The 25,053-nt window shown below is 41.0% G+C and overlaps 1 protein-coding gene across 1 annotated transcript in view; it reads left to right on the forward strand.

Moving 5' to 3' along the window:
* The first annotated feature begins 6,939 nt into the window (after nucleotides 1-6,939).
* LOC147607616 (uncharacterized) overlaps nucleotides 6,940-25,053 on the forward strand; it is a 32,236-nt gene continuing 14,122 nt past the window's right edge. The window contains exons 1-2 of the mRNA XM_086790787.1: nucleotides 6,940-7,857; nucleotides 7,943-8,330. Coding sequence (XP_086646913.1) covers nucleotides 7,226-7,857; nucleotides 7,943-8,330 — 1,020 coding nt within the window. The 5' untranslated portion in view covers nucleotides 6,940-7,225. The remainder of the gene's footprint in view (nucleotides 7,858-7,942; nucleotides 8,331-25,053) is intronic.

The following is a 25,053-nucleotide window of genomic DNA, read 5'->3' on the forward strand; positions in this document are numbered from 1 at the left end:
CAACTTTGCCATCAATAGGCTCACCCAAATTTGCCAAGACTCTTTATCCATACTGCCTCACAAGTAGCAATGGCTGCACCCCTGTATTCAGCCTCTGTACTAGATAAAGCAACTGTAGGTTGCTTCTTGCTACTCCAACTCACCACGGCACTTCCAAGTGTAAAAGCATAACCACTAGTAGACCTCTTGTCATATGAGCTACCTGCCTAATCAGCATCTGTGTAGCCATGTATATCCAAGCTTTTACCACTCTCATAAAGTAGACCATAATGTGCAGTGGTCTTTACATATCTCATGATGCGTCTCACTGCATCCAAATGAGGCTTTCTGGGGCTCTGCATAAACTGGCTTACTAGCCCCACAGCATAACTCAAATCCGGGCGTGTGATAGTCATGTAAATGAGACTACCAACCATCTTCCTATACATAGATGGATCATCAAGCTCCTCACCATAATCAGCCCGCAACTTCACATTTTGCTCCAAAGGTGTACTCATAGGCTTACACCCTGTCATGCCATATTTTGCCAACATATCCAATGCATATTGGCGTTGTACTAACCATGTACCTGCATGGTCTTTGATCACTTCTATTCCAAGAAAGTATCTCAACTCACCAAGGTCTTTCATGTCAAATTGCCCACTCAAAGCTTTCTTGACATGCATCACATCTGCACTATGATCACCTGTGATAATCAAATCATCCACATAGATGACAAGTAAAACAATCCCATGCTCTGTCTTCTTCACATAAAGTGAAGAATCTGCTGTAGAGATCTGAAAACCAAGTGAGATAAGATATCTGCTCATCTTATCACTCCAAGCACGAGATGCTTGCTTCAGACCATACAATGCCTTTTTCAATCTGCATACGTGAGTGGGATATCTTGGGTGTACATACCCTTCTGGCTGTGCCATATACACTTCCTCTTGTAGATCTCCATTTAGAAATGCATTTTTGACATCCATCTGATGCATTTCCCAACCATTAGCTACAACCATAGCAATGACTGCTCTCACTATGCCCATCTTTGCCACTGGACTAAAAGTTTCATCATAGTCCAAACCTTGGGTTTGTGCACAACCCTTTGCTACCAATCTTGCTTTATGTCTCTCAATAGAACCATCAGATTTGCACTTCACTTTGTAAACCCATTTACATCCAATAACATTTTTGTCCTTTAGTAGTGCAACCAAATCTCATGTATCATTATAGACCAATGCGTCCATCTCAACATCCATTGCTTTCTCCCATACATGCTCTCCAATAGCTTCTGTATATCATGTAGGTTCCACATGATTCACCATAGATGTCATATATGCATAATTCATAGCAAAATCTCGATATGTCAATCTGTTAACTGGATATCTGACTCTCTGGGATCTCCACAATGCATGTGGGTCACTCTGAACACCTGTCACTCTAGCATGTGGTCGCACATATCTGTCCTGCCTAGCACCAGGTGTGCGTAAAACAGGTATACCAAGCTCCTCATCTAAACTCTCTGAACTAGATGACTCATAACCTGCAATTCCAATTCCTTCAACTTTCTTTTTGCCTTTATCCATAGCACTACTTCCAGTGCTCACACTCTCATGCCTCAAACGTCCTGACCATGGACGTACAGTACTACTTCTGCTGGCCCAGACATAGAAGTAGAACTAGAACTTGCTTGTGGCAAGTTCACAGGCACATCAGCCTCAAGTGACTCAATGACACCCTCATCTTTTGCTTTGTACCAACTAGCAAGCTCATCAAACACCACATCTCGTGAGATGACCACTTGTCTAGTTTGTGGGTTGTAACATTTGTATGCCTTTCGATCCTGTGCATATCCAACAAATACACATTTCTCTGCCTTAGGATCCAACTTCCTTCTTCTTTCATCAGGCACATGTACATAAGCTATGCATCCAAAAACTTTGAGGTGTCCAATGTCTGGCCTATAACTTGTAAGCCGCATCTCTGGCGTGCTTCCATGAATGGCTGCTGTAGGTGTTTTGTTCAGTATATACACTGCAGTAGCACATGCTTCTACCCAATAGTAATCTGGCATGCTCTTTTCATTGAGCATCGCCCTAGCCACTTCACATATGACTCTATTCTTTCTCTCAGCCACACCATTTTGCTGAGGTGTATACCTGCAAGTCAATTGTCTTCTAATTCCATGCTTCCTCAAGAAATGCTCAAAAGCTTTTGAGGTGTATTCACCACCTCCATCTGTCCTCAAACATTTAATCCAACAGCCATATTGCTTTTCTGCAAAAGCTTTGAAATCCATGAACTTTTCCAATACTTCACTTTTCTCTCTAAGAAAGTATATCCATGTCATCCTGATGAAATCATCTATGAATGTCACATAGTATAAATTGCCTTTGATAGATGGGTTTTGTGTAGGACCCCATACATCACTATGTACTATCTCAAGTGGCCTGCTACTCATATTTCCTTCTCTAGGAAACCTCAACCTTGCCTACTTTCCAAACTGACAGGCTTCACAAACATGCATATGTCCATCATATTTGAATCTAGGCAATCCACTGACAATGCCTCTTGTCTGCATGTTCTTTAATCTTTGTATATTAACATGTCCAATCCTCTTATGCCACATATCAATGTCCTGTACCACATTCCTGATTTTAGAGAACATGGCTGATTTTAACTCAAGAATTCCAGCATCCAGCTTAAACAATCTGCCTTCTTTCTTGCCTTTAGTAATGACTTTACATCCATGTTTGAAATCCTCAACGAAGCAACCATGCTCGTTGAAACGAACCTGTAATCCCTGTTCCACCATTTGACCAACAGAGGCCAAGCTCTTCGTGATAGAAGGCACGTACAATACATCAAACATAGATTTTGTTTGACCATTTGTGCATAACCAATGGTACACTTCCAACATGTGTAATGGCATGCTGGGTATCATCACCTGTCTCCACATAGCCTTTCACATCCATAGGCTTCATATGCTCAAACCATTCACCATGACATGTCATATGGTTTGATGCTCCAGAATCCATATACCAAGTATCATCATTCTCAGCATTTGTCATCATTGATCCAACAACATGTTTCATGGCGAACAAATGATTTGTAGTGCCATCATTACTGCTTGATGCATAATTTTCACCACCATGTTGTGCATAATTTCCACCATAATGACCACCACGTTGTGCTCTACCCCCTCTCAAATCATTCTGTTTGCGGAAACAATCTCTCACCATATGACCATATTTCCCACAATAATGGCATTCCACATCTTGCATAGATGTTTGTTGGCTTGCCAACGTCCTCTACCACGGGGGTTACCTCTGCCTCTCTGAGGTGTATATCCACGACCACCTCGAGCACCATATGAAGGCTGAAAATTCTGTTGTGGTGACCTGTCCTGCCATCCACGACCATTACCACCATGGCCACGTCATGTGATTCTCCCCCTGCCTCTAAAACCTCTCTGCTGAGAGTAGAAAGCCTGATTTCTGCCATTATCATCATGGCTAGTAGATGCATCCAGAAATGAATCACTGAGTTTGATTTCCTCAACAAGTAAGAGTGAAACCAACTCATCACAGTGTGGTAAACTTGTACTCCTCACTGAGATAGATGTATCAAATGATTTATATTCCTTGCCAAGACCACGCAAGGTAATATCCACCAAATCATTATCAGGCATGGGGGCATTTATTGTGGCCAATGCATCTGCAAACTTCTTGATTTCTTGCACATAATCATGGATGCTCCTTTTATTCCGCTTCACATTATGTATTTGTTGTCGAAATTGAGACTTGCGAGCACTCGTGTCTGTATCAAACATCTTTACCAAAGTATCCCATGCATCTTTGGGATTCTCAGCATCCTATATGTGTATGAGCATAGCATTAGAAATACATATAGATAGATAATGCAACACTTTGAATGCTCTTTCTGACCATTGCTTATGAGCAATAACCTGCTGTGTAGGTTGTCGGGGTAGCTCATGCTCTGGCTCAGCACCTGTAATGAGATTCCAAAATCCTTTTCCTTTCAAGAAACTTTTTATCCTGTACTTCCATGCCTGGAAGTTCTTCCTATCCAGCTTTTCACCAACAATCTGTACTGGATTATCCGACATGTTTGCTCAATGTGCACCTTCCGCACTCGTCCAAATCTGTAACCAAGCCTTCCTCAGCTTAACCACACTCCAATGAGTGTTCCAGATACTCCAAAGTAACCACCAATCTTCAAATTTGATGTAGAAAATCAACCTGTATGCATCCAAAATGAATTGGCTCACGCAGTCTGAGATACCCTATTTTGATGCACCTTCCAAGGCTCCAAATCACAATGTAGTGGTGCAATCAAGTATGGGAAACTTGCATTGAGACCTAAACAACCTCAATGTAGAGTATCAACACCATCTGACATGTGTACATATCAATTTTTGAAAACCCCTTTCTCTGTTTTGGGAAAAACCAGTAGTAAAATGGCTCTAATTTCTTCAATATTTGTCCAAATTGAGCAACTAGGCATTCAATAGCTTAGCAATAGTGTCCACTAACTCCATGTAAGAGGAATTTGTCCAATTCTATAAGACCAAAGATTAATTGCTCAATTAAAATTGCTCTGTTTCTCTGCAACCAGTGGATAGGCTTTTTAATCAGCTCATTCCCAGCTCAATTAAGCATAATTGATCAAACCAACCATGTAGCCCTCTTCTCCAACGTGTATAGCAACCAATTGCTAAAGAAATTTTGAAATGTATCAAGCAACCAAGTAGAAATCGATCTCCTCGCTTCAATTATATCAAAATTCTGCTCTGTTTTCTCTGTGGAGTCTGCGCTGCCTGTATTTGAGGGATTTGGGAGTGATTTAATTGTTAATTGATGAGGCATTTAAGTCCCCAACACACTTGGGTATGTGTGCAACCAGTCAATGTTTGGATTTTTGCCAAAAACACGCTCCAAATGCATCAATTTTTGACTTGCTTTTCTCTGTTTTGTGAGAGCTCAAAAATAAAAAAATTTCATACATTCATATGCATCCAAATTGCTCCAAAATGAGTTGAGGGCTTGCATAGGAGTTTCCAATACATCTCTCCCTGTTAGATACATGTTTGTTTTACAGATTTACATGTATTTCCACCATACATCAGTGCTTCCAAGCTTTAATGGAAAGCTTCCAAAAACCAAAAATTTTCTTTGCTTTGATTTGCTCTAACTTGCTTTGCTTTTGCCTGAATCACCTGCAATCCGCTCAAGGATATTTAGAATACCTTACCCGGTAAGCCAAGCTCTTAGATCTGATAAGAATTGGTGTGCTCCAAGCTTCACAGCTCCAATGGCAAGCTTCACAGGTTCTCTTCACAGCTTCTTCTCCCTCTTCACTCACTCACTCATAAACCCTAATAAACACACATCCAACCCTAGCTAATGTCCACACACTATGACCAGCTGGACACGCGGTCATTTATGTCTCACACATATTCCTACCTAACATGCCAGCACATAACATAGCTGGCTCACACTGACATCGAGCTTGAATCTCAACACTCCCCACCACTATTAAAGCCAAAGGTAGCTTTAAGCCTTATAAAAATGCTTAAGCATTATGCCTAAGACTTAATCTGAAGGCTTATACATAAGCCTATGCATAGAGCTCTATGCATAGGCTTATACATAAGTCTTATGCATAGAGCTTGAAGCTTACACATAGAGCTTGAAGCTTATGCATAAGCTCTCCATGCATAGGCTTATACATAAGCCTTAAGCATAAGGCTTAAGCTTATGCATAAAGCTTATGCAAAGAGAGCTTATGCATAAGGCTTAGTCTTATACAAAGAGAGCTTATGCATAGAAGCTTAAGCTTCTATCTCTAAGCATAAGGCTTAAGCTTATGTAAAGAGATTTAAGCTTATGCATAGAGATTTAAGCTTATGCATAAGCTCTCTGCATAGGCTTAGGCTTATGCTTCATAGAGCTTAACCATAATGCTTAAGCTTAAGCCTTAAGCTTAAGATCTATTCATAAGCTTAAGCCAATGCATAAGGCTTATGCATAGAGCTTGTATAAGGCTTATGCATAACTTGACCTAATCCTAATCTCGGCACCCAAGGAGGGTACAATAACACAAAGAGAAAAAAATAAACAAAGAATGGAAAAAGAGGACTTACCTCTTCTTTGAGAAGTTGTAGGAGAGGATTGGCCTAAACCCTTGTTAGTTGTTCACTTAAATAAGCATACAAAAAAGAAACATAATAAATCAAACGGTTAGTTCATTCTAACATAGTAGCAAGCAAGGAGAAGAAGAGGAAAAAGAGGTGAGTATCCTAAACCCTATTCCTAATGCAGAAAGAAATTGGTTTATGTTGCCCTAACCCTAGCTCTATGCATAGAATGCTTAATAGATCGCTTGCCATCATTAGGGGAAGGTTGAGGTCTATGGGGGCCCTTTAAGCTGCCATATTATGTTTTTAAGTACTTTTGCTTAAGGACTCTAAGCATACTTTGACTAGGCCTGACAAGGGGATCTTTATGCAATCATTATTTGAATTTCTATTTTTTCAAATATATATTTGCTTGAGCTAAAATGGGGGTAACTTTTTGGTTTCCCCAAATTCAAAATGGCTAAAAAGCCTTCCCTCCTCTCTTCCCTCCACGTTTAGGTCCCCCCCCCACTTTCTCTCTCTACATTCTCTCTCTAAGACGCCCTCGTTTCTCTGCCACTCTCTTTCTCTTCCCCTTTCTCACATTTGGGTGTGCCATGGCTCTGCATCTCTGATTAGTAAGCTTCCATAACCTCTGCACTTCCAAATGCAGATATCTCACACTCTCTCATCCTCCATGCCTCATCTTTTTATCATTTTCTGCTCTCTCTCTCTCTCTCTCTCTCTCTCTCTCATGTCTTTCCCCCATTGAAGTGTAGAAAATCCCTCTGTCAACCTCCATAGCTTCAGAGCTTACCATTTTCCATTCTTGCATTGTTTACCATACATATCCCCTACTTCTGTCTGCAATCTACATCTCTCTCTCTCTCTCTACTGCATTATGCTGCAAAACCTCAATCTACCATTTTCTATGCCTCTTGCCATCTTCCTTGTCCTTTCTCCTATTACCTAATCAGAAGATCTATGACCTTCTAATATTTTTTACAGCAAAACTTCATTGCACTCTCCTCAGAATACCCTATCCTCACTCTTGCATTGTGTTCTACAAGAAGCTCTTTTCAGCATTGCCTAACCCTAAAGAAAATGCCACTTGAAGATATATCTAACAGAGCACCAAAGTTCAGGTTACATGTAGATTTGGCTGCTGAGTATGCTACAATCCGCAGCACAAAATCAAGTGGTGTGACCGATGTGCCATTGGGTACTCTTCGATCACAAGGGCGAAAATGTATTGACCTCTGGATGAATGGATTCATATACCCTATTGACCCGCTCACCAATGCTCCACCTCATTTTGTTAATATCACTACATTTCTTAGTTATGTAGGTGATGGAGCTAATGGTCTATTTGGCTATTGTAGGAGGCTTTCTTTTGTTGCAGCTCAGGAATCGCATTCAAGACTGCATTTTCGAGGCTTATGGCTTGAGTTGCAAAAGCAACACAAGAAGGACATTGATAGGCTTGAAGAAGTGGTGAACAACTTGAAAACTCAGAATCAGGAGCTCCAGAAGAACAACTTTTTGCTTAAGCAGGCCTTTGATATTGAACGGGACAAGGTGAATGCAGCCAAACAGGATGCACGAAACAAGCAACGACACCTTGCAAGCCTGAAGAAGCTTCCAGTAGGCTTTCGACAACGGAAAAGAAAGCGTCAGTCCCTAGAAACCTTGGCAACCCTAAGTGGAGCAAGAAAACGACGTGTACGAGCAACAAGGTAACTTCTATTCTTGCCATTGTTTTGCAGGCCTTTTTATTTTGTGAAACATATTGATGTTATTTTGTATTTATGTTCCATGTAGAGATATTGCTGGGGATATGATGGGATATGAAGGTGGTGCTGAGGAATGTAGAGCGGGCATATTGAAACATGTTGTTAAGTTATCAGACATATATAAGCTGCTAGAAGATCCCACATGCAAAATATCTAAGCAAATCCGAAACAGAATTTCTGGAGAGCTGCAAAATATGGTAAGCCCCATACAGATTATGGATGCATGTGATAGTGCTGGTGTCAGTAGGAAGGGATATGAAGCCATCTACAGGGTGTTTACACTAGGTCATCGTGCTAAAGGTTTTCTTCGACCCATGCTACCAACTCCATATAGTGTAACCATGGCAAGAAAAAGTGTAAATTCAGAAATTGCGACCATGTTAGGTGGCTACCGTCATGTGGAGGATGCTCTGCCTGTATGTACTACAAAGGTATTTGAATACAACAAGTACAACAATGTCTTTATTGATTTAAGGACCCTTCAAAGAGCTATGATTTCTTATTATGGTCTAAGAATTGAGGAGTGCCAAGGTCAGGCTGTGTTTGTGTTAAAGCTTGATGAGTGTCAAATTGTAAAAGGACGAAAATTAGAAAGAGTCAGCCTAACACTTATGAACAGGACTATCAAAGGAAATCTGGAACAGGATGATAATCTTCTTGACTGTAGTGCACAAGCCTCAAATTCCAACAAGGGAAGTCAATCTCAGGGAAAAGATTACTATGGAGTGCAATCAGAAAAGAATATATGGTGGTTGGCAGCATTTGAGCTTCCACAGGAGACGAATGATACATTGCGATGGTACCTTACCCGAACAGGCATCCCAAATGTCATATCATTGCAATCAAAAGGAGAAACTTTGCATGTGGAAGATGTAGGAACATTTACAGTTGAGTGGCACATGGCAGGTGATTTAAAGACATTGAAGTGTATGCTGGGATGCAAGCTAGGAGCAAATACTTTTTTTCCATGTATTTATTGCTGCCATTCAAAATCAGAGTATATTGATCGCGGCAAAGCTTCAGGCAAGGTTGCAGCCACCAAGACGACCAAATCTCATGCAAAGGGCAAGAAAAATGTACAACCAACTTCAATGAGTGCAACGCAAAACAAAGATCTAAAGAAACCTATGCAGTGGGTTAATGGCATCATGAATTGTAATACCAATTGTCCGCCTAATCGTGATCAAGAAGATATCTCATGGAGCCCTATATTAGAGATTCCACTTTCCCGTGTTCATATTTGCACGCTTCATGCTAGGTTACGCATAATGGACAAATTACTAAAGTTACATATCAATTATGCATGGAATATGGAGCCTGAACATCTTCGCAACGAATGCATCAGTAAGCTGGAAGATGTCCTTTCAAGTGTGGGGCTTCATGGTGGTGCTGTAAAGTTGACTAAGGATACTAAAAAGTCAGGACCGGGTCAGGATAATCCAAACAAAATATGCATGGGTGGGTCCAAAGCAAGACACCTTCTCTCAAATTACGAGGGGTACAATAGTCACACAAAATATGAATTATGGAAGGCCATTTGTGAATGCACCACTTATCGTGGGAATAATGCAGAGCTTGGTCTCAAGCGGGCAAGGCTGTGGGAGTCACTTGACAAAATGATTCAATTGCTAGAAAAGGCTCCACTTGTTGCTGAGGAGATTACAAACTTAAAGACTACAATACATACATTTACTCAGCAAATGGTTGATGCATGGGGAGAAACACATATCACCCACTATATGGTATTTACCTTTCTATCTATTTACTGATATTAATTGCCAAATAGTAAAATTCTGATATGATCTTTGTTGCAGCACATTATATTTGCCCACGCACAGTTTTTTCTCGACGAATATGGTCCAATGGCAATTTGGAGCACCCAAGGAATGGAGCGCTCTCATTATCAAGCTAAGGCAGCATACTTTAAGAACACGCGACATGGTGGAGGTGGTAAGGAAAAAAGTAATGCCTTGCATGAGATGTTTAATTGGTTTTATCGCAGTTTGGGAGGTCAACGCCGACAGAAACCAAAAGGGCAGGTGTCATTACTACGAAGGGTTGTAAAAAATGTCAATCTGCAACGAGCAATTGCATGGCGAGCATCAAGTGCCGTGCATGGGATGCGTGAGTGGTTCGCTGCGCGGAGGCGTATGGGTCGAAAATGGGTTCCATATTAAAAAATTGTAGCCTTTTTTAAGTTAAAGCTTTTTTATTAATGTCGAGATTTTTTTTATTAATAAGTTTTTTTTCAAAAACTATATAAACCTATGAAAGTGAGTTTTAAAATTACATTTTCACGTTCATTCACTCGTGTAAGTCAATGGATGGCTAGAACTAAGCACACTGCACGCAAAACTGAGAACCCAAACGTACCGTCTGGTGCACACAACTTCATACACGCAGTAGCCGCGGCACAGGCATTTCAACAAGTGCAAAAACGTATCAAAAAGAAGCATACAAGCATGGACAGAGAGGTAGAGACCCGACAGGAAGATGTACAGCCGGATGTGTTCTCAGGACTGGACAATATTGAGGATGTCTCCAAGCAGCCTGGAGACACCGGCTCATTTAGAGCCATGCGTACACCATTCCCCCGACCTCTCTCAGAGGATGAGCAGCAGGAGCGTGTGCTGGAAGAGCAACAACGCCAAATTGATGAGGAGGAGCATAGAAGAAGAGAGCAACAGCAAGCCCTATTCCCTCAGTAGCTAGAAGAGGAGCTAAGGGTCGCATTTGAGGAAGACCAGGAAGCACTTCTGTGTATTGAGCAAGAGCAGTATCAACAGGCTGCTGACTTCTATGAAGCAGAGGAAATAAGCCATCGTGAAGAGCAGGATAGGCTCTTAGCACAAACACTACATGAGGAACTTGAGAGGCGTCAGCCCCCGTCTCCACCTAAAAAACAAAGAATAAAGATTCGTGTCAAGAGAAAGAAGGAACGTGCAAACAGGCAGCAAGAGGTGGAGATGGAAGAGGAGGATCGACGACAAGTAGAGGAGCAAAGGGAGAGGGAAAGACTGGAGCAGGAGGAGCAAAGGGAGAGGGAAAGACTGGAGCAGGAGGTGCAAAGGGAGAGGGAAAGACGGGAACAAAGAATTCAAGAAGCACGCAGATTAAAACAAGAACACGAAAAGAAGAAGGCAGAAGCAAGTAAGAGAAGACTAAATCTAGATCCAGCCGAGCAAGAAAGGCGAAAAAAATTTAGAAATGATAGACAACCATGGGAAGAGAGGTCGCATCCACCACCACCCCCTGTAGCCAACAAGAAGAGAAGATGGAAACCAGGTACCGTGGCTCTGCGAGAAATCAGAAAGTACCAAAAGAGCACAGACCCCATCATGGCGAAGGCCCCTTTTGCAAGAGTTGTAAAAGAAGTCATCGACAAGTACAGTGACAGGGTCACTCGGGTACAGAGTACGGCACTGGAGGCCCTCCAAGAGGCGTCAGAAACAATTTTGGTCTCTCTGTTTCAAGATTCGGTGCTGTGCCATGCTCACGCCAAAAGGGTGACCCTAAAGCCTGTTGACATGGCACTTGCACTATGTTTATGTCAGGATAAAGCGCTCCATAAGGAAGGCTTCATAGGATAGGATTAAGCTTTTAGGCGGCGGCCTTTGTGCCTTTTGTAATCTCGACATTGTAATACATTTTTTTGAATCTATAAGATATTGTCAATGACTCGTTAACCAACGTATTCATTTGTTTCAACTGTTATAAAAGCAGACATTTCATTTCTTGTACTGTTGTTTGAATGGGTAAAACTGTTGATCATGTATTAAGAGCCTTAGTTAAACAAGAACAAAATTTATATTATTGATAAGGTGATTGTGAAACATTATCTTGTTATACGTGGTATTGTTGTTGGCATTGAACAGAGGATCCTTACATAGTGCAGAAACAAAATTATATTGAATTTATTTTCGGTCCGAAAAAAAGGCTTAAAGCTCAATAAGGCCTTAGAAAAGCTCAGGGACAAAAAAAAAAGTTATTTGGGGCTCAAAATCACCTGGTGAAGTCTGGCATTAGATAGAACATTTTTTAAAAAAGCAACAGTTTTCTTTTTTTTTTATGTTTCTAGACAAAGTAATCATCAAAATAAAGTGCACACAATGCACTTATGTGTGAAAAAATGATTAAAAAAAAGGGCTGTGCGCTACGGCGCGAATTTAAGCCTGGCCTGCAATTTGAAAGGCTGAAATTTGCACCGTAGCGCACAGCCCTTTTTTTTTAATTTTTGGATTCTATCCAGCATTATGTGCACTTTTTTGATGAAAAATATGCTTACAAATATCAAAAAACATAAAAAATTTTGATTTTTTAAAAATTGTTCAGATTTTGTACTGCCAGATTTCAGCTGGATGTTAAGTGACATTCAAAGAATAAATATTTGATCATTATCAATGAAATTTCCTACACATTCACATGCTTGCCAAAAGTTTAGAGGGCACAGTGCTGACACAACAAATAAACAAGAGAAATGGTTCAGACTTCTTAGAAACATTACAATTAAAAAAGTATACATTTTGTATTGATTTCGTAGAAAGAAAATTACAAGTTCCTGAGAAGATTTCTGAGAGCTTCTTTAGCTTCGTCACTCTGTGTGGTTTTCTCACCTAGGCTATTAGCTATAATAATAGGATTGGTTACACCTTTGGAGATTGAAGTGGCACAATGGCTTAGCACGTGGCCGGTGTAGTTGCCTGCAAATGTGTACATGGCTGCCTCCCTGCTAATAAGTATACATTTGTTTGCATTATTTGCTAGCCCATCTTCGGTGAGAACCCCACTTAGAGCTTTACACTTGATGAGCTCTGCTTGTGCCTCCTCAGAGTACTCTAAATGGATTACTCGAATAAATGATGGAGAGAGGCTAGGAAGGTAATGAATCAGGGAGGTGTCTCGTCCATCGGATTGCACACGAACTCCACCTCCACGTGCAGCAAACTTGTCAAAAATATAAGCTTTCTACAAGAGAAAAAAATCAGGTGTTAGTAATAACTCACTTATAAATATGAAGGCACAACTTTGATTTAACCCCACCTCAATGTCATCATCACATTGGCTAATGCGTGGGTTGCATATGTCTATACTGCTTCCACGCTGCTCAACTGATGTATCTACATGCAAGCGCTTATGTGGTTGAAATGCTTCTTGAGGGACACTTTCATACTGTGCTGCTACATTTTCTATAGCAACAAGAGCATTGGAAACAGTTTCCTCAATTGTACGTTCTGTATCATAACCTTGGAATGCTAGCGCTTTGGTAAGATCATGGTCATCAAAATCAATCTGTACACCTGCAGTCTGTTGCTCAAGTGTGTCTTCTTTGCAGAAACCAGACCCAATTGCTAATATGCTTAAGGCCTCATCCTCCCTTAACCCCAAGGATTTACAAATGTCATCAAGGAAAAGAAATTCCTTGTTATCCATGATGATGGGATTCAAAGTGGTTACATCCAACTCAGGGATCTCTTCCACAATTTCATCCCCTTCGAGGTCACGATGAGGCTCTTCATCCTCAGTTGACCCTTGTTGGAGAAGCACCAAGGCCATGGACGCTTCAGCTTCTTCTGAGAAAACCTCTTCCACCTCGCCTTTGGATTCCTTCACAAGAGCTACTTCCTTACTCACTGCCTTTCTCTTCTTTTTTTCTGTATTCCTGGCTTCTTGCAGAAACAGTGCTAACGTCATATCCCATGAAAGGAAGGTGGTGCCTACATTACCAACCTGCAATTCATAAACGATGTCATCATCTTCGACCCTATAATTGCTAGATGTAAGCCCTTTCAAAAATCGGTTGAGCCTGAATCGGAACGACTTGTCACCATGGTACAAATGCCTGATTAAGTCCACTGGAACCCATTTAGTGGTGGATTCTGGCAATTGCACGACATATTGTGCCACTACATCATTCATGTACTGGACCTGCTCTTGAAAAGCCTCTGCATGAAGGTCTATAGTTTTTTGCATATCGATCACCCCCTTAAAAATGGCGATGTTCTCACCTGCACCTGCTGAGAGCCCAATTTTCTCAAGTTTTGCACGTAGCGAGTTAGAGCTTGAAGCCATGGCAGGATATTGAAGGGAAATAGAAACTGCAAGATCTTAAGAATGAAATGAGCTTTATAGAGCAAAACCTATTCTTATAAAGCATTCCACTATAACGTTTAATAAATTTATAGAACATACTTAAAAATTTTAAAATTAACAAAATTAAAATCCAAATTGCAGTGAAATACAGAGGACATTGGGACTATGGTGCAATCAATAATTTTGTATTCAAAAGTACACCGCTACAAATTATCGCCCAAAATCACTCAAAATGTTACCTAAGTCTGCAACTTAACAGTCTTTCAAGCTAAGGACCCTAGGGGGCTCCAATGACACACAGAGTGTATGTTTCTCTGACCTTTGACGCATGGGTCGATTAGAAACAACAAACTTGAATTGGTTCCTTACATTAAAGGCCATGACAATACGATCTCTCAACTGAGCAAAATTCCAATCATCATTAACTACCACTGTATGCTCCTCTCCTGGGTGAACTTCAATATGAAGTTCTACCTCCTCCCTAGCATAGAGATCAGAGTCCAAAGCCTCCCATTCACCATGCGAGCATTTCCACCTTCTAATAGGGTACACCATAGTTAGATTTTGCTTGCCTATCTGATACCTGCATCTTATCATTGACATTACCGCTGAGCACTTTATTACATCGCCCTTATGTTCTGCCACCTTGGTGGTCCAAACGCCTTTTAGAAATGTATCTAGAGCTTCAAAGGCCCCATGTTTGCTTATCCACATTGTTGGGGTGGGATGGAACTTGCCTGCTTTGAAAATAGCAATAAACACATGTAAAGGCATGAAAAGAGATACACTTATCCTGTGGGATCCATATGCAGCCTTTAGGCTTGACTGAATGTCATGGAAAATCCTGCACTGAAAGCTCTCCATTGTAGTGGGGTCTGGAATGGGCCATTCCGGGCTATTTAGTGCAGGAGGAGAAATTGGCTCAAGTGCTCCAAACCTTCCCCTCTGTGGCACAACATATGTTGCAGCAATGAAAAATACTCCTCTATTTGCAAGTTCGGAACTTGTTTCCCCAGCATACATAAGCCTACCTAGATCAACATGACATGCTTCGAAGGTCCTTGTAAAACATTCTAGAGGCTGCCATTCCACACATGTTGAAGGGAAAACATCTGCATACAATAGAATACATTGGAGTTCTTGATATTCACATAGTCTTCATGCAAGCATTTCTCCAAAGCAAAGAAACATTAAACAAGTACTGAAACTTACAGTTAGTTGGGAACCGTGGTGAGTTCTCATCTTCAAGATGTATTTGGCTTGAGGTGTAAACATGTTGTACCTTTGCAAGCCGCTTTCCATCCTTGTTGCAAACTTTGAATTCTAAGATCCTTCCTTTCCCAGTGATGGCTTGTGGAAGCCATGTGCCTTCGAGGAACCTTGTGTGCACCCCTCAAACTGGGCTGCATTGTTATCCACATGAACTGCTTAAAAACGGTAGGAATCCAATAACCTTCATCATCCTGTACTGTGGAAATAGCCATGGACTCGATAGTGGATGATGGCCTGCGTACACACTGAAGAGCCATAGATGGCCCAAATGAAAAGAAAGTGAATGTTAAGAATATGGCAAAAAAGCAAATACCTGCTCAGAGAGAGAGAGAGAGCTAGCTAAAGCTTCAAAGAAGTTTGCTGCAAATCCATACACACACACACACAATACACACACACACACACACACATGCACACACACACAGAAAGCTAAACCTTCAAAAGAAAGCAAATGAGAGATTGCATTAGGTGCCTGCATGCAGAGAGAGAGAGAGAGAGAGAGAGAGAGAGAGAGAGAGAGAGAGAGAGAGAGAGAGAGAGAGAGTCTGATAACAGAGCTTCCTCTAGAGAGAGAGAGAAGGGCTGATAACAGAGCTTCCTCTGAGTAGCTGGTAGCAAAGAGCTTTCCTCAAAAGAAAGCTAATGAGAGATTGCATTAGGTGCCTGCTTGCACAGAGAGAGAGAGACCTAGAGATAGAGTATGATAACAGAGCTTCCTCTAGAGAGAGAAAGAGGCTGATAACAGAGCTTTCTCTGAGTAGGTGGTAGCAAAGAGCTTTCCTCAAGTTGGGGATGAAGATAGGGCTGCAAGTGAGGGTGTAGTGAGTGGTAGATGGGGAAAGTGGGTTAGTCTAAAAGGGAGGAGAGAGAAACACGCCCCTACTTTTGGAGGGAAGAGGGAAGTGAGGGGGGGGTAACTTTTTGAAACTTTTCCTTTAAAAAAATATTTAAAAAAAAGATATTGAAGATTTTATTTGCTGGCAGATCTGAAAAAGGTAAGATTCCACCTTTGACCACAAGATTTAGGGTCTTAATCAACCCAACGTTTTTGTACACATGTATTTTTCCTATTGGCCTTCACACTAATCATCTCCTTAATCTCATGGCAGCTTAAAGGGCCCCCATAGACCTCAACCTTCCCCTAATGCATGGAGAGCTCTCTATTAGAGCTCTATGCATAGGGTTAGGGAAAGGAAAAGTAAAGAGAGGGGAAGGGAAAGAAAAGCTCACATAGAGCTATGTAGAAGTTTTCCATGAAAGCTTAGAATGTAAGAAAACATTGAAGCTCTCCATGAAAGCTTGGGAGAAAGCAAGAAAGGAAAGGGGCACTTGGCTTGATGGAAGAGGTTTGATGGGAGGAAATGTTGTTGTGCAGTAGGCATCCTCTTCAAACATCCAAGGAGTCAAAGTAGGTAGAAAGAAAAGAATCCCGTCAGCAATTTAGGGGGAGTCTCAATTTCCAGGTTGCTGCTAACTTCGCTGCTATAATCGTTGTCTAGCGCAGCAAAACCCTCGGTAATTTTCTATCTACTAGTTTTAGATAGATCAAGTGTTTTTGTACTAACATATAATCAGTTTTGGCCAGATTTCAGATGTTGTGTTGGTTAACAGGGAAAGGAGTGGTACACATGTACCTTATCTGGTCACGGGCAGCATGGGTGTCCACGTAGCGGTACGTGTGGATTACACAGTGGATGCCTGTCCTTTGGTTCTTGTGCGGCCATTGTACGGGCACCCTGGTAAGTGTGTAAGGTCCAAATTTTGGAAACTTGACCTCGATTTTTGCGTGCCAGACCCGGGAGCGAAGTTTTTTTTTTGTCCGAGAGGTTCTCCTCATCGTTGGGATGCAGACCGTTTGTCAATCGGACATCCGGTCGTGTATTTATTAAGGTTTAAAGGTCATCACTTTTTAAAGGTCGTCACTTTTTAACTAAAAATAACTAAAATTTATGTATAAGCTTGATCCAGTGTCCGTTTTGGATGCTATAAAATCTTATATTAGGGTAAAATCGCGTGTAAATTCTAAATTTGGACTCAAAATTTGAAGATTCTAAGTAGAAATGACTCATTTAATAAGATCATTGATGTTTATACCATAAAAACTCATAAATTTATCTATTACATGGACATTTCTTTATTAGTGAAGATGGGTATGTTACATCCTTCCCCCCTTAAAGAAATCGAGATGTCCTCATCTCGTCATGAATTGGGGATAATCCTTTAAGAGTGTAGCTTCATCTTCCCAAGTTGCATCCTCTTTAGGGTAATATTTGGACTGTACTAGATGTTCTACAAGAGTTCTATTTCGGAGTTGCCTTTCCCTAGAATCTATGATGCTATTGGGCTGTAATTCAAGGACTCCTTGAGTAGGGATTACAACTTGTTCATCATCAAGAATATGATCGAGACTGGGTACATAAGGTTTTAACAAACTTACATGAAATACATTGTAGACTTTGATATGGGCTGGGAGTTGGAGTTTATAGGCACTTTTACCTAGACACTTGATAACTGTATAGGGGCCACAATACCTAGGGCTGAGCTTCTTATATTTCCCAAGTGATAGAGAACTTCGTTTGGGTCGCAATTGTAGAAGAACTTTTTCTCCTTCCTTGAAGATCCTTTCAGACCTCTTGGTGTCAGCATAATGTTTTTGTCGATCTTGGACAGCTTTAATATCCTTTTGGATTGCCTTGGTTTGTTCCTCCATCTCTTCAAGAATTTTCCTAGATGCCTCAACTCTTATGATCGGATCAGAGAAATTTAGAGGAGACAAGCATTCTTGCCCGTAGAGTGCTTTGAATGGTGACATTCCTCTTCTGTGATGATAAGATGCATTGTAGGCAAATTCTACCAGAGGAAGGTATTGAATCCACCTTTTTGGTTCCCGTCCACAATATGCTCTGAGAATGTCTTCAATTACTTGATTGACTCTCTCAGTCTGGCCGTCGATCTCTGGATGATAAGCTGTGCTAAAGCAAAGTTGAGTTCCCAGGGCTTGAAATAAGGACTGCTAGATTTTTGAAGTGAAGTCAAAATCCCAGTCACTTACTATCCTTTTTGGGAGACCATGAAGTTTGAGGACTTCCTTGATGAATATTTGAGCAACATCAGAAGCTTTGAAGGTCTTCTTTGCTAGTATAAGGTGAGCTACTTTGGTAAGTAAGTCCACTACTACCAGAATGGAGTCATATCCTCCTTGAACAGTGGGGAGACTTGTGACAAAATCCATACTAATGCACTCCCACTTCATTTGAGGGTTGAAGTTTCCCAGGCATCTTGACCCTTTCAGCTTTGATCCTTTGGCATGAGAGACATTGCTTTAAGTGTACCGAAGGACATCATTTTTCAAGCCTGCCTAGTGAAAGGTCCTTCTTACGGCATTTAATGTTTTTGCATATCCTGGGTGTCCTGCAGTAGGACTATCATGAGCTTCATGGAGGATTAGTTTCTTTAAAGCAGGATCCTTAGGGATATATAGCCTGTGTTGAAGTAGAGGCTTCCTTCATGAGTGGAGCATCCCTTTCTCTGAATTTCTCCCTTCTTCTACTAACTTCATCGTCCTCTGATAATCTGGATCATGAGATGAGACTTCTTTCACCTTGACCAGTATGGGATTATTTGGCATTGAAATTGCACTCAAGAAAGATTTGCGGCTAAGTGCATCTGCTACCACATTATCTTTCCCAGGGCAAAATTTGATGTCGATCGATGTGAGGGATAGGAGACTTATTCTTGACAGTGACTTGATTCAGCCCTCGATAATCTATGCAGAGGTGGAGAGTTTCGTCCTTCTTTTTTTGGAAAAGGACAAGTGTCTCCCAAGGAGAGCTACTGGGGCGTATGAATCCTTGCTCAATGAGTTGGGAAAGTTGCTCTGTAAGTTCAATGGCTCCAGGAAGGGACATTTTATAGGGCATTTTTGAGACGGGTTGAGCTCTAGGGATCACCTTGATTTCATGATCGACTTCTCAACAAGGAGGTGGTAGCCCTGTAAGCTCGTCAGTTTACATGTGAGAATTCTTGGAGCCAAGAGGGTTCTGTCTTCTTACTAGGTTCAATGGGTTTGTTGAGCTTGACTAAGAAAACTTGCTGACCCTTACGTGTTCCCTTGAGAAGATGTTTTGCCTTGACTACCCTAGATTTAGGTTTTCCTGTTATCCCCTGAATGGATATTACTTGGCCATGCTCATTTTCAAAAGTGATACTCCCCTGGTTACAATGAATGCTAGCTTTGTTTGCAATTAACCAATCCATCCCAAGGATTTCATCATAAATTCCTAATGGCAAGACTCTAAAGTGGCCATGAGTTCGCTCATTACCCAGCTCAAAATCAAGGTTTCCTATAGAGTGGCGAGATACTACTTCTTTCCCACTGGCTAGCTCTACAGTCATTCTTCTAGCTATTTTTTGACCCAAGTTTAATTTTTGCAAACACCTAGGAGAAAGAAATGAATGGGTACTGCCACAATCAATCAAAAGTTGAAATGGCTTACCATGATGAGTGGCTGGGGTTTGGATTACACCAAATTGTTTATTCGGACCTTGGTGTTCTACTGACGCATGGACGGTGGCGCAGTCTTCTTCAGCCATTTCCAAGGTCGGTTCTTCACTTATAATATAGGCGGTTCTAGCAACTGCTCCTCCGCGGCCTCTGCCACGCCCACTGCCTCTTGCACCTTGGTGGATAGGGGTTCCACGGCCTTGATATGATGTTGCCATCTTGGGATAGTTGGCCCTAAAGTGTCCCGACTCATTGCACTTAAAACACAGAGGGCCTTCTCTGGAAGAAGCAACATACGAGCGGGGGACAAAAGAGTTGCCTTGTCGCCCTCTGTTGTGGTAGGAGAAATTCTGTTGGGGTTTCTTGTAGGGTTGATCTTTAGGATTTGCCTCAGGGTAAGATCTCTTTTGATGCTTAGGTTTGTCAGTTCTCATTTCTTTCACAAGGGGTTTTGCTCGTATGAGAGCATCCTGTAATGTGCTTGGCCTCATTGCTTCAAGGCAGGAATCTAAGGGTTCATTTAACCCTTGGCAGAAATGAGGCACTTGCTGGGAAGTAGTCATAGCTGGGGCATACTTCCGAAGAGTGATAAATTTGGAATAGTAGTCCTCAAGAGTTAAGTTGCACTGCCTAAGACTAAAAAACTCATTCATCTTTATGGATTCATGGGATGGGGGAAGATATCTTTCCTTCATGGCCTGCTTAATGTCTTTCCATGTTTGAGAATGCTCGGTGACTCGCTTGTCACGGCACCGCTGTTTCCAACAGATTTTAGTATCTCCGATGAGGCGAAACCGTGCAAGCATAGACTGATTTGCTACTCCGGTATCGGCGGCGACAGAAAAATAATCGTCCATCGCTTCAATCCAGACTTCAACATCCTTCTCAATCTTTGAACCTTCTCCTTTAAAGGAGGGAGGTTGCATTTGCTTGAGCAAGAGCTTCTTCTCCTGGATATCGGTATAAAGCGTATTGGGAAGTGGAGGGTGATCGTCATGGCCATCATTGTAAAAACAATTTTAAGATTATAAGATTCATATTTTCAGAACGCTTATTTTGGAGATTAAAACATTGAAATTATTTTATTTTCAAATATTTACAAGGACGAGTTTTATTACAAAGATCTGAGACTAATATAATTAGTCTTATTTGCCATCAAGGGGAATTCCTAGGCTTGACTATGACATAAGGGTAGAGCGGTCCACATAGGTGAAATATGGGGGTTCCGTTGTAGTTTCTAAGACTCTAAAAACTGATGGTAAGGGTGGTAGACTCTGGATTGGGGTAGGTCCCAACACAGCTACTTTGTCAGCAGGTAAGACCTACATCACTTGGTCATACACCCAGCGATCCTGAGGTATGCAAATCCCATCTATAGTCACAGAGGTGTCGGCCCTGGGAGTACCGACGAACCAAAATAAACGGATCATCTTCAACTTTTCAATCCAACAAATCCGCTTTAGGTTGGTGGTAAGGTTTCCAATTCGATCTGCTCGGATGAAGAAATATCTCGGCCCACGACTCCAGAAATCTCTACCCCATCCTCTTTCAATACGAGAGAAACGAGGGAGGGAAATCTTCTCTAGTATCTGCACCATGGTGTCACGGAATTCAAAATTTGAGGAGTGACTAGCAGTCTCGAAGATGCATTGGAAAACTAGAAACTTCGAGTAGGCATCTTCCTCTTCCTACAATCATTCAAACATCAATTTGAAACTTTGAGTAGGCATCTTTCTCTTCCTACAATCATTCAACTTGTTTTTTTTGTGGCAATTCCTAGGAGCTAAGATCGGCTCTGATACCAATTGTAAGGTTCCCCCCTTCTAAAATAGGGGAAACACTTAAGATAGTCCACTAAGTCTTAACTTAGAGAAAATTTTCTATTCATCGTCGACACCTTGACCATGTAGAGATTCAAGGATACGATTCATAGGTAAGACCTAGTCGTATCCCGTAGGGGGAGCATGATCTTCTAAAAATCAAATCACCCATAGGGTAATTGATCATAAATTGGGCAACTACTAGACTTGATTTCTAGAGGTAACGCTTTTTTCCTCTTCCATGCAATGCACAGTCGGCTGGCCTAGTCTTCTAGAATAGAGTTGCCCAAGAACCTATTTATCTAGCGTAGGGCTTTCACTTAATCTGTTGGAAAGCTACCGGACTAATCGGGTCCACCCGTCCGTAGGATGGTGCCGTTGGGGCATTCCATCCTCCCACTTTCCACCCTACTCACGCGTCAATTTGTTTTCTAATTAATCCTACCACACTGTTTGACATAAATAAACATGTTCCTTAATTAAACAGTCTTTTTTCACAATACAATAATGCCAAAGATAAGATTTATAAAAAAAAGTTTATACATGAATCAATTCCATATAAGCCAAACCGGCTCTCTTATTCTTTTCCTTTATATTACCGATGATCTACAATTCGGCCTTCCTGTGAGATCCCCGTTCCCATCGCGCAACGGATTCGGGGTACTAGCAGCGGAAGTAGCACTTCTAGCACGAGGCAGGGTCCCACACTCGGAGCCTCATCCACGGATATCCGGACAAAAGACTAATCCATCGGTTTTTCCAAAACCGAACCCGGAAAAACTTCCCTTATCCGGAAAGCAGGGGCGATTCCTCCAGGATAACTTTTTACTCTAACGTAGTCAAGACCATTAGTGATCAATCTGATCCGACTGCACCTATAAAGATACTCGGTCAGATCAAGGAAGAAACTTGCACTTGGATCATTGGGATCAACGCTTTTTTTCCAATCAAGAGGCACAGCCGTTGATTCCTATCCATAGAACAATTACTATCCGGGATTTACTTCATCTATCGTAATAACAGAATTTTTGAGTCTCGATTTACGGATCCATCAGTCTAGCCTAACCCCATCCAGTCCCATGGGTTAGCCAACCGCCCAACCACTGTAGTGATGAGATCCAATTAGGAATTTGGTTAGGTTTTGTCCCGGGTACCAAGGAAAAGAGTTCCAAGGTCCCCGAGCCGGAAATTCATGCAAACATAAAATTAGCCACACCAATTACACACCCAATATGAAATTTACCTTTTTCTTAGCATCAGCTAACTTTAAAATAATCCTTTAATGAAACCATAGTACCACTGATCACAAACTTTCAAATTATTCGGTTGATTCTTAATTTCCCATCATTCCTTCATTAGAGTATCTATGACATCATTGGCAACTAGAACGCTCACCACCTGTCCACTCAGGGACCTTTTCAATAGTTCCTAGCCCATAATACTCGGCAATATAATCACTTATAAAAATCAAGATGGACTCTCGTTGAAGATCAGCAAGATCAACCAACAGATCCATATAGAGAGCCATGGACTCATCCATTGAAGACCAGCAAGGTCAATCAACCAGATCCATGCCCGGTTTCAGAAAACAACTCTTACTCCTTGTTCCAATATCTTCCTCGACGCACGCGTGGGTATCCTAGGCGACCCAGAGCCCGAGCACCGTATGGTCAGCACCCTCTGGGATCCTTCGCAGGTGACCTAGCGCTTCACTCATAGACCGCTTCCTTGGTCCCTCATCCACCGTACCGGAAGCTCACCATTTTAATCGAACCGAGGCTCGTCAAGACCTCGGCCGACTTTGCTACGCGAGACGTCCTCCATTGACTCTCCGTTAGGCAGTTGCAACTTTATCAGTTAGGTCTCCACGACCTTAATCACAAGACGGTCAAAATGCTTCCCCAGCATTCTTGACATAAAATAGCCATTTACAAACAGCATTTACAAAATACAGTTTCTATATTAACTCTCATTTTTCCACATTATCCCTCATCAATCCACATTACTTATTCCACATTTCATTTATATGTGTACTCATCCCATCACATCATTTTCCATCTCATCACTTCAGATTCCTTCACATCACATATCATATATTTACATCCATACATATATCCACATCCACATCCACATTCACATCTACATCCATGCATCTATTTTCACATCCACATCTACATGCACATTCATACATCCACATCTACATCCATGCATCTATTTTCACATCCACATCTACATGCACATTCATGCATCCTCATCCATACATCCACATCTACATGCACATTCACATCCATACATCCACATCTATATGCGTACATTCACATCTACATGCATACATCCACATCCACATTCATACATCTACATCTACATGCATACATCCACATCTCCATGCATACATCCACATCCACATTCACATTCACATCCATACATCTACATCTACATGCATACATCCACCTCCACATTCACATCCATATCTATACATCTACATCTATATGTATACATCCACATCTCCATCCATGCATCTACATCCACATCCTCATTTACATCCATACATCCACATTCACATTCACATCTACATGCATACATCCATACATACACATCCACATTTACATCCATGCATCCACATCCACATCCTCATTCACCGTTTCACATCCATACATCTACATCTATATGCATACATCCACATCTCCATGTATACATCCACATCTACAATTCTCATTCACATCCATACATCTACATCTACATGCATACATCCACATTTCTATGTATACATCCATACATACTCATCCACATCCACATTCACATCTACATGCATACATCCATATCTACACGTATACATCCATACATACTCATCCACATCCACATTTACATCATATTCTCACCCTATCACAACCCATATACATCTTATCCCATCGCATACACTTCTTACCTCATCCCATACACATCTTATCACTTCTTAACTCATCTTATCACATCCTAACTCATCTCATATGCATCTTATCACATCTTATCATTTCTCATATCTATTTATAGAATATAAGAGAATTCTCATATTTGATATAAGATTTCTTTACGCATCTATTTATGCATAAATTCCGTTTAAGGATGACTAACATTTTCGAATAAAATCAATCTTTTATGCATCTTCCTATACATAAATTTATTTTAAATGAGAATGACATTTTGAATTAAAATTCAATCTTTTATGCATCTTCCTATGCATAAATTCAATTTAGATGAGAAAGATACTTTTGAATTAAAAATCAATCTTTTATGCATCTTCCTATGCATAAATTCAATTTAGTAGGAATTACACTTTTAGAATAAAATATTCATCTTTTATGGTAGCATGAATTTCAATTATGTTAAAAGTAACATTTTTATAATAAAATAATCATCTTTTATGCATATCTCTATGCATGAAATTCAATTTTGCTAAAAATAACACTTTTATAA

This window comes from Cibotium barometz, chromosome 55 (assembly GCF_041138505.1).
Source record: "Cibotium barometz isolate CiBa-2024 chromosome 55, ASM4113850v1, whole genome shotgun sequence".
Lineage (NCBI taxonomy): Eukaryota > Viridiplantae > Streptophyta > Polypodiopsida > Cyatheales > Cibotiaceae > Cibotium > Cibotium barometz.